Source organism: Marmota monax, unplaced genomic scaffold (assembly GCF_021218885.2).
Source record: "Marmota monax isolate L192 unplaced genomic scaffold, Marmota_monax_Labrador192_F-V1.1 WCK01_AAM20220418_F8-fsc01280, whole genome shotgun sequence".
Taxonomy (NCBI): Eukaryota; Metazoa; Chordata; class Mammalia; order Rodentia; family Sciuridae; genus Marmota; species Marmota monax.
In genome coordinates this window covers 20,071-30,820 of record NW_026694953.1, presented here as the reverse complement: position 1 = coordinate 30,820, position 10,750 = coordinate 20,071, and the positions used below count along the sequence as shown (strand labels likewise).

General features: G+C 31.2%; 1 protein-coding gene across 1 annotated transcript; it reads left to right on the top strand.

The window, feature by feature from the left end:
• Window positions 1–301: 301 nt before the first annotated feature.
• On the top strand, window positions 302–430 carry LOC124081250 (short transmembrane mitochondrial protein 1-like). Its single transcript, XM_046427464.1, has one exon. The coding sequence runs from the start codon at window positions 302–304 to the stop codon at window positions 428–430; it is 129 nt and encodes a 42-aa protein (XP_046283420.1).
• The last annotated feature ends 10,320 nt before the right edge of the window (window positions 431–10,750 follow it).

Sequence of the window (10,750 nt, the reverse complement as noted above, 5' to 3'; positions counted from 1 at the left end):
GTTAGGAGTTCTGCCCACCTGAGGGCTTCTTAGGAAAGAAGCAAGACTTGGACCCCCATACCCTGCCCCCCCACCCCTTTCTCTTATTTGCTGTTTTCCAAGTGATCTGTCCTACTGTAAGCATCCCTGCCATTATGATGTCATCTGCCATAGGGTGACACAGGCGAGGATCACTTCACTAAAGCTGGCACCAAACCTTTGGGACTTTGCCTCCAAAACCATGAGCCAGTGGTCCCCTGAGCAGCGCTGTCCTTAACACCCGGCTCTCCCTGCCTGCCCGCTCTCCTGGCCTGCTGACAACATGTTCCAGTTCCTGCTTGGATTTACTTTTGGCAACGTCCTTGGGATGTATCTGGCTCAGAATTATCAGATGCCAGATGTGGCTAAAAAACTTGAAGACATTAAAAAAGGCTGGGAAATCAAGAAGTAACCACCTACTTCCTGAGGCTGGCTCCAGCTCTGCGTTCTGGAAACATGAATTCTACCCTCTTGTAGGACCTTGCAGACCACCTGATCCCAAAGCTTTTGGATTCATCTCCAGCCTCTGCAGTTTTCTTCTTTTCTAGACTCTGTGTTGTCTCAGAGCAAAAGCGGGACCACAAGTTAAGAACTATCCCTTACATTTCCAATGGACTCACCTCTTTCCATTCTCTTCCTTCCAGACTGGAACTATGGTGCTAGATTAGTAAAACATTGACCTTCATTAGTAGTTTCTCCCCTGTTCTTTGGAATTTTTGCTACATTATGTCAAAAGGAAAAATGGTGTATTTTGTAGAATGGATCAGATATAAATAATGTTGACTTCACAGTTTAGCAATTAAAATAGGTGCTTAATAAGCATTTGATAATTTTTTGTTTGTTTCAAAGAAATTAAAATTAACTCTAGAAGCCAGTTTCTGGTGAATTATCTATTTATTTTATACTGTTGTCAGGCAGCTCCATAGTTGATAATTTAACCAATAAATCAATTTATATTTATTAACTAAGAAACTATAAGAACATTTTGAGGAACTGGGGACTTTAATTATGTACAAGGTAATTTTTTTTTTTTTGGTCATAGTAGAGTTCACCATCTATTTAGTATGCATATTTTTCTTTTTTAAAAAATATATTTATTTTAGTTGTAAATGGATCTTTATTTTATTTATATGAGGTACTGAGACTCGAACCCAGTGCCTCACACATGCTAGTCAAGTGCTCTACCACTGAGCCACAACCCCAGCCCCAGAAAATGCATATTTTTCTTAAGTGGTGTATTTGATCTGACTCTTCCCTCAAAAGATTCTTATTAGAATTACATATGAACTTGACATTTCATGATGCATAGGGAGAAGTTGTTGATAAAGGAAATGTTATTACTTTTTATATTAAATAATGTATTTATATTATAATTTTATAGTGATTCTCCAAAGAGTACAATCCTAATTCACAATCAATCAGTATGTCAAGAGGGGATTCTTCTTTCCACAGTTGATGTTTTTTTTTTTTTCTTCAGCAATCAGAAATTACTGCTGTAGTTTGCAAAACATATAATGTGTATCCTGCCCTCTTTTATTGTGGGAGATGGAATTTCACTATTTTGCCCAGGCTACCAAGGTGGAACTCCTAGGCTCAAGTGATTCTCCTGCCTCAGCCTCCTGAGTGCTGAGACTACAGGTGCATGCCACTTTCCTGGCTAGTCTCTCTCTCTCTCTCTCTCTCTCTCTCTCTCTCTCTATATATATATATATATATATATATATATATATATATATATATATATATATATATATTTTACTAAAAATCTTTTAATAGGTAAGTTTTCCCATGGGTGAAGATATAAAAGTGATTTATATTAAAAAGCCTGTCCCACCCATCCTCCTGCTCCCAGCCTCTCTTTTTTAGGCAGTCACTGTTACTGATTCCCTGTGTGCTTTTCAGAAAGAGTCTATGCCTGAACATATATGCATATTGTTTGGGGTTTTTTTGTACACAAATGGTAAAAAAACTATACATAAAGTTGTGCCCCTTGCCCTTTTTTGTTGTTATTATTTTTATTTCTTCCATACATGACAATAGTGGAATGCATGACAATCATCTCATTCTATATCAGTGTGTAAGCAACAAGACACCTAATTATTTTCTGGTTTCAAGAGATTGTGCTGAATGGATACACTATAATTCATTTAATCTTCTGTTGATAAATCTTTAGGTTGTTCTTTTGCTATTACACTACAAAAATTGAACCTAATATTAGTATACATATCTATGTAGGCTATAGTTATAAGATGGAGTCCTAAAAGTATAGTTTGCACAAATATAGATAAATACCATGTTATTAGGTGTTGTGATTCAGAAGGCTTCTTGGAAAACTTTGCCAACACCTATCTTAAGAATCAACAAATTAGAAAAAATACTTAGAGCCAGTTTTTTTTTTTTTTTTTTTTTTTTTTTTTTTAAGACAGCACTGACACTGGAACCTATATGGGATTCTAAAATAGTTACTCTGCATTTCTATGAAAATATGAACGTTTCATACATGGAGATAGATTTTATGCCTGTAGAGGTTATTTTGGGGAGACAAGTCAGGATCAAATTTTGGTTTGGCTTCTCCCTAGCAAAGGGAAGTAGTTTATTCTTTTTGAAACTCTTGCATTATCTGTAGGATATGGTGTAATACCTAACTACCTCACAGGATTTTTATGAAAAATAAGTGAGATAATGTACATGATGTGTTAATTCATGCTTTGCAAATTGTTCAATAAATAGTAGATATCAGTTTTAAAAATGAGTGAAATAAGCCACTTTTCTTTAAAATTAGTAGTTTGTTATAGTAATATAAAATATTCTATGATGCACAAATACATACTTGTAAATCACTGATAGATATTTTAAATTTTATAACAAATAATACTGATATGACCTATAGCCAATTTCAAAACCTGAAATTATTAAACATAGCCCAATGAAATGTTTATACCTTAGTAATTCTTAAATTGCACCTAGAAGAGTTGCCATTATCAGATGCATAGGTTCTTGGATCTACTCTGTCCAGGTCATTTAAGATTCTCTTGTTAAATGAATTACTCCATATTCTTCAGCAAATTTATTTTCCATTTATATTATCCAGCTGTTTTCAAATATGCTACAGAAGGATTCTATATACTTCCTTGATCAGTAGCAAATTTTAAGGCTATATCTTTTTTGAAACGTTCACTTTTTTCCTGCTCAGTCTGATTATTCCTTTTGATTCAATTATACCATGTATTCACATTTTCTATTGAAACAATTGCTCAGTGCTTAAATTGTTGGGTAAATCTTATTTTTTTTTTTGAAATTAAAAGCATGGTTTTATTTTCATATTAGGAAATTATAAGTAAAACAATATTGCTTCAAATATCACTGTAACATGGGGAGCAACCCCAAAAGTCTACAACTAAGTGCACAAATTAAAATGAAGCAAACCAAAGAATAATTAATAAATATAAAGCAAGAACTGCAACAACGAAAAACTATAACCCTATCATAACCATTGTATTATGAAGAATCAATGAAAAATTACTGTTTCCAAAAAGGTACCCACAATTGTATCTTCTTTTGTTCGCACACTATGAGCTTTGCTATTTAGGCAGCCATTGCTTGTCATGTGCTTTATGATAATTTTTGGAATACTAAATAGGCATTTCCAAGGTATTATAAGGATAATATTATTTTTTAAATACCAATTTTCAGTTTACTTATTTGATACTAGGATATTTCTCCTATTCATTCACAAACATGAAAATCAGTGAGTTTGGAGTTTATTTTCCATTGGGAATAGAAAAGAGAAATACTTTAAGAACTTTTTCCATTAAGAAAACTTCACATGCAGGTTGCTGAAAATTCTTGAAATTGTGTGTCTTGCTCATTTAATTAAGTTTACTCATTTTCTAATCAAAATATGTTTCTTAACTGTCCTTTTTGTGCATAGTAGATCTGTTTAATACAACTGGAAGACTTTCAAGTCAGTTGAGTCTTGGGTTTCCAAACCAAGTTATTCACAGAATATAATAATAAAAAAGGAAAAAGTGGTTTATATGTACAATTAGTTTCTTCAGTGAAAAACTTTATCACCTTAAATGTAACTGTATACTAACTTACATCATGTTGTATATGAAGGAAATATCGACATACAATATCAGTTGAATCCATCAAATTCCTATGTGGCATCATAGATTTTTTTTCCCAGCATTTCATGAGTGATGATTGTATTGAAGTTCAAACAGAATAGCTCAGGGTCACACCAGTAATACACAGTGAAGCAAAAATATGAGTAATCGTTTTCTAAAAGCTCTGTGTCCTTACACATTTCATGTTATCTGAGCTAGGTAACCTTCGTAGAAAGTTACCATAAGCTTACAAAAGTACAAAGAAGTGATGAGTAGCATAAGTAATAACAGCAGAATCAATAAGTTAAAACAGAAAATGACACTCAGATGGTGCGACATTGAAACCTATCTTTATGTAGTTTATAATTTTGCCAAGGTCAAACTTGCCTCAATGCCTTTGTATATACTCTTTTCAAATTTGGTTTTAATCAGCCTGGAGGATCAAAGGTGATTCAAAGAGATCATATGATTAACCAGCCCAGGCTTTGGGGGAAGGAAGTATTAGGAAAGCATTTTAATAGTGGACTTGATAAAAGGAAGGTCATCAAAGTACATTTATATTTGAACATTAAAAAGCACTTCTTTGACATGCTTCCTGATGAGATTCCACTTAGTTAAATATTCCTCCAAAATGCTCTCATCATTATATCCAGATAGGGGGAGAGATGGTGGACTGCTATAAAGTTCCTGAAAAAATAGAGCTATACTCTTCTCATATTGAGAGCTATTTATGTTTTTTACCTTTTATTACACAGTATATATGTCTGCTTTCTCTATGTAAACAATGACAATTTTTATCTACCCCTTGATCTTTATGGAATTTCATGCTCCTTTAAATTAAGCTAATGCAACAGAAATGTATATATTCTGATGCACAAATTGTGTTTTGATTGATTTAAATGGTGCATTTGAATTTATTGATTGGGTCATAAAACAACCACTCTGCTAATTGAGATAAAACTTACCTTCTAATGAATATTTCCTCTTAGAGGAGGTGTGCTTCACACAACAATGATTAGTGGGTTTTCTGTTGAAAACAACCAGATTGATTTCATTTTAACACACTTCTTCATAAAATGTTTTTGCAATTATTTATTCAACTTCCCCTTTGCCAACACTTCACATTATGATATGGATTAATCAAAACCTTTTGTGTAGTTAGTCCTGACATAGGCTTTACTGGTAATCTTGCCCCTTAAAAGGATGATTATCAGGAATCTTAAATAACTCTATCACTTTTCCAGTACTTCAGTATCATTCCATTGTGTAATTAGAAAATCATCAGAAAGTCTATAATGAAAAAGAATTTTCTAATGACTATATAGAAATCACAACACACCCAAAAAGCTTGGATTTTTTTCAGCCACACAAGAAAAATTTCCAAAATCTGCCCATAAGAGTGTTATTTATTTTACTTTATTTTCTGTATTCGCATGTAATTATTATTTATTTTTAAATGTTAATGTTTGCTGGGATTTGTAGGACTACTTCTGACTTCAGTGGAGTGACCTCATTCATCATCTAAGTAGGAGAAACACTCTAATATAAAGAATGTTTTTTAGGATATATGAAGATCCCTCCTTTTAGCTGTCATAGGAAATCTGAACAGCTCATTAAATGTTAGTGTCAGTGTCATCAGCAGTGTCCCAACAATAACTTGGGATCCTTGAATGCTGTCCTGTGACAGAGCCAATGTAAGTCTAATTGGCAGGCTGGCAGGCTCAGTGGCCTCACTATTGCTATAATCTTCACCAAAGATAGGAATAGGAAAACAATAAAATACTAAATAAATGGTGCTTTAGAAATGAGTGTGCTATTATATCATACATGTATATTAGTTCCAGAAGACATGTACTTTTTGCTAAAATTACTTTAATAATGTTATGATGTTCATATTGGAAATGTGAATCACAATTAGCAATACTGAAATACATGAAAATGTTTTTAAATTGTAAAAAGTAAAAAATTTAAAAAATTATATGAGTATAGGAAATAATATTTTCACATTTAATATGGGGAAGGATACCTATCAGAAGACAAATGTCATACAGTACACAAGAACATGGTTTATACTTTTCTCAAGAAAATACATCCAAGATTTAGCAATTCTGCTCACAAAGAAATATCTATAAAGTAGTATGAAATATGTCACAAGAAGATTAAAAATGATTTTATCAACAAGATTACTAGAGTACTACTTGAAATATTCTACATGTAATTTTCTTTCAAAGTTTATGTATAAATATTCATAGGTTTAAGTGAATATATGTACATATGTGTATCTGAACATATATACACATAAATATCTTAACATAAAAAGTTTACATAAATATGAATATATGTAAATACATCAATTAAATATAGCTAGTGAAATTTATGAAAAACATTATGTGCATCAAGACTGATAAAACTAAAAAGTCTATGTTGAATAAAAAAAGAAAATTGTAGGAATCGATATCTAACGTTTTATTACAAAAGAACCATCTTCTGCCTTTTGTATTGAAAGAATTGCACCATTCGGTTTTAGGCAGAAATATGAAGTTTAATGTCATAAAATTCCTGACCTGAAATAATTTGCAAAGTTTCCAGATAGGTTAGGTCACATGACTCACTGATGATTGAAAGTCTCTTGCTAATCTTATCTTCCCTAGCAGTTGCTAGTAGAGTGGGGCATTGCAACTGCAAATCTCTGAGAGGAAAGACAATAAACCAAAGATATTTATTCTTCCAAATCTTTCACTCAAACACATTAAAAAATGATATATATTAAGATAAAAAAAATCAGAACATAAAACATCTTTTACACCATGTATGTGTTCCACTTCATTAGTGAAGAGGGCAACTAAAGTTCACAATTTCCAACCATGAAAAGGCAAGTGAATGAGCTGCTGAGGATAAAGAACCAAATTAAACACTTACCATTATGAGGTTGAAAATTGACACAACCACATTAAATAAAGACCTACCTATTCATTCAGCCTTGTTATCTATATTACCTCAGTAGTTAAAACTTTTTATCATCCTTAATTATGGTGTTCTAATCATTATTATATTTCTAGGGCTACAGCTCCTAAGTGATATGATAGTTATCACCAAGTAATCTGTATTGATGGAAATATTTCTAGTGAAAATTAAACATTGTAGACTATAGTAGCTACAAAGTATAGTAAGTAGTATGTTATTAATGAATGTAAGAACTATAATTGGACATTTTATCCTTTAAATTATGTTTACTATAAACTTTCTATATATACAATTGTATTACCTTTTGAGAAATAAATATTAAAATTCAAAAATTTAGATAATTTCAGTTCAGCTTAAAAAGATTGAAAAATGAATATAAATATAGAAAAGTAATTGACTTAAATAAATTAAAAAATAATTATTTAAATAATAGGAAAAAATCAAAGACTAAGAGCTTCAAAAAAAAGTAGAAACTATCACATGAATCAAAAGAGAAAAAATAAACAATATTCACTTTTAAGAAGTAGAAACTAAGCTGAGTGCTATGGTATATGTCTATAATCCCAGGCACTCTGGAGACTGAGATAGGATTGCAAGTTCAAGGCCAACTTCAGCAATTTAGTGAAATCCTCACAACTTAATTAGACCATGTCTCAAAAAATAAACAGTACTATGGATAAAGCCAGTGGTAGAACACTCATGGGCTTAATCCCCAGTACCAAAATAAATAAGTCAGTACCATCTCATTTATATTGCAAATGAAAAAAATCAGATGAATTCAGGGGGCACTATTTAATAAATAGACTATATAAGCTGTGTAAGTATTATGCACAATTAGATTCGCTTAATAGTATGGGTGACTATTTGGACAAACTAATGATCATACAAAAATGCAAGAAAGAAACATACGTCATGTTTGATTTATATTTTTCATTTACCTAATTAGGTTTAAATTTATTAAAATTAAAAGAATGCCCTAACCAATATAAACTTTCAAAAGATACTGGCAACAAAGTATTTATCTACACAATTTCTAAAATGTGGACATGATTCTAAATTCAGAGAAAATAGTAATAAAAACTCAAAATGTGTGCTTTGTGATTTTTTTAAATTATACCCACAAAGTGATTTTTCCACATAAAATATTAATAGAATATTTAAAAGAATAAATGCAAATTAAATGGAATGTCACTCTTTACTTCCAATTCAATGACTCTTCCCTTGATGTTCTAATTTTGACTGTAAGAAATCAGCATTATTTCCCTTGGTAGTTTTGCACAATGTTTGAAATCTAAGTTCTAAGATCTAACAACTTGTCAGTCAAAATTGAAACTTGATAATTATTATTAGATAAAAGATAACTATTCTGTAATATTTGCCTGAACTAAGACTCCAGTAATCTATGACACTCAAATAATGCAATGTTAAATAGTTATCATTCACACTTTTATCAGAGAAGTTTTTATTAGTATTTTCTTAGTGAATAAATAAAACAATCAATTAAAGGATTAATTTGTAAAATATTCACATGAAACATTTTATTTACATTTAAGTTCATGGATGCTAAAATCTATCACCTCTTCCTGATAATAATCAGACCAGAGTGGAGATTCAACTCACAAAATGTAAGTGAATTCTGCTCAACTCCAAAATTTTCATAAACATGACATGGTTAATTCCCTCTTTTTTGTTTGATGATCTCTCAGTATGTTTCTGTGGCATCAGCTAGTAACCCATAAAGAGGATTAAAAGCATTTGATTTAGAAGTGCTTTATCTTTCCAGAGAGTGAGGGTGCTTCCTTCAACTTATGTATAAGTCCCCACACCCATGCCACTATTTCTGTAGGTAAGGGATCATTTAAAGCCACTATTTCTGTAGGTAAGAGATCATTTATCAACTAATAGCATTTGTGTTTCACCTTTAAGTTTCTAGCTCCCTACTGTAATCACATATTGTTCACATTATTTTAAATTGTATGTGTGTGTGTATGTGTGTATATATATATATATATATATATATATATATATATATATATATTTTTTTTTTTTTTTTTTTGCACAGATGTACTGCAGTGATTTAAGTTGACCTTTGGAAAGGAAACACCAAGCAGGACAGATAATCTAAAGCTAAATGCTTAAATGTGTGTTAGTCGTGTGGAACTTCCCTCCTTTATAAAAAGACTATGAGATTCTGGAATAGTATATTTATCTGTTTGTCTTATTCAAATAAACTCTAGATTGAGTACTTTCAGAAAATGTTTCCAAAGGAGTAAATACTTTAAAAATGCTTCTATAAACAAATATTATTGGTAGAATTTCCTACAGAAAATTGGAATATGCTGCATCTCCTTTACTTGCCACTTTTTGATTATTTATTGTTAATTTTGTGACCATATTTTTGTATAATGTTAAATAACAGAATATTATATGAGAAATATTGAATAAATTTCAGTCAGCTTTCTATAACCCACAATATAAATACTATTGCTAACCTTTTCTTCCTTCATAAAGGCAAATTAACAAAAGTAACAAGATAAAACTTAATTTTTATGAAATCACGATGAAGTTATTTATCTTTAAGTTAAATAATTTTAAAAATAATACATGAGGATACAGAATATTGGGGTTCATTGTAGCATACTGATACATGCGTATAACATACTTTGATCAATTTCATTCCTCAGTACCACCTCCACTTGCTCTCTCTTCTTCCCTCTTCTACCCTATTGTTCACCCTTGTATTTTCACGAGATTTGTTTTTTCCTTTTTTCTCTCTAGCTTCCACATATGAGGAAAACATATGAACCTACACATTCTGAGTTTAGCTTATTTTGCTTAACATGATGCTCTCCAGTTTCATCCATTGTCATGCAAATGTCATAATTGCTCATCTTTATAGCTAAATAAAGATCCATTGTGTATATATACCAAGTTTTCTTTATTCATTCATCTGTGGATATACATATAACCTGGTTCCATAACTCAGTTATTATTAATTGTTTTGCTATAACATGTACACATGCATTACTATATATAAGTATGTTGACTTTGGTTCTGTTGTAATATTTTCTATAAACCAAAGGACATCAAAATATTTGGTCAAATTCTGATTATCTGTCCTTTTTTTCCCTCCTACTTCAGCTTAAAAAATCCTTTCCAGATTGATATAGAAAACACTGTTATGACTTCCATGAAAGAATAGGTCCATTGATTAACTGGTTGCTTTTATATAATACTCCTTGGGAGATTATGCATTGGTCTTGATTGCTGACTAAATGGGTCGTCAGAATTATCAACTTCTAATCAACTCTCATGAAATTAAGTTTTTGAAAATAAAAATAGCTTCCATCATTACTACTATTACAAAGTCACTAAAGAAAACTTGGATTGACTTGGGGAGAAGCATAATGACTTCATAGCATAAATTATGTTTTTACCTAATTAAGAAAGGTTGCTGCAGAAGGGTTTTAGATGAAGTTAATGTGAGGAAAATATCTTCATACTCAGTACTCTGAAAGTTATATCAAATAGCTTTCTCCATCTACTTTTGAAAGAAAATTATCCAATATTCATTAAATTTCTGTCCATCCATTTGTTCAAATAGTACCATTAGCTGCTCTTTGTATATTGCATTGGTCTCTGTTTTCTAGAAAAAGAAA

Excerpts from the sequence above, each read along its gene's own strand:
- LOC124081250 (XM_046427464.1), top strand. The coding sequence starts at position 302 with ATGTTCCAGTTCCTGCTTGGATTTACTTTTGGCAACGTCCTTGGGATG.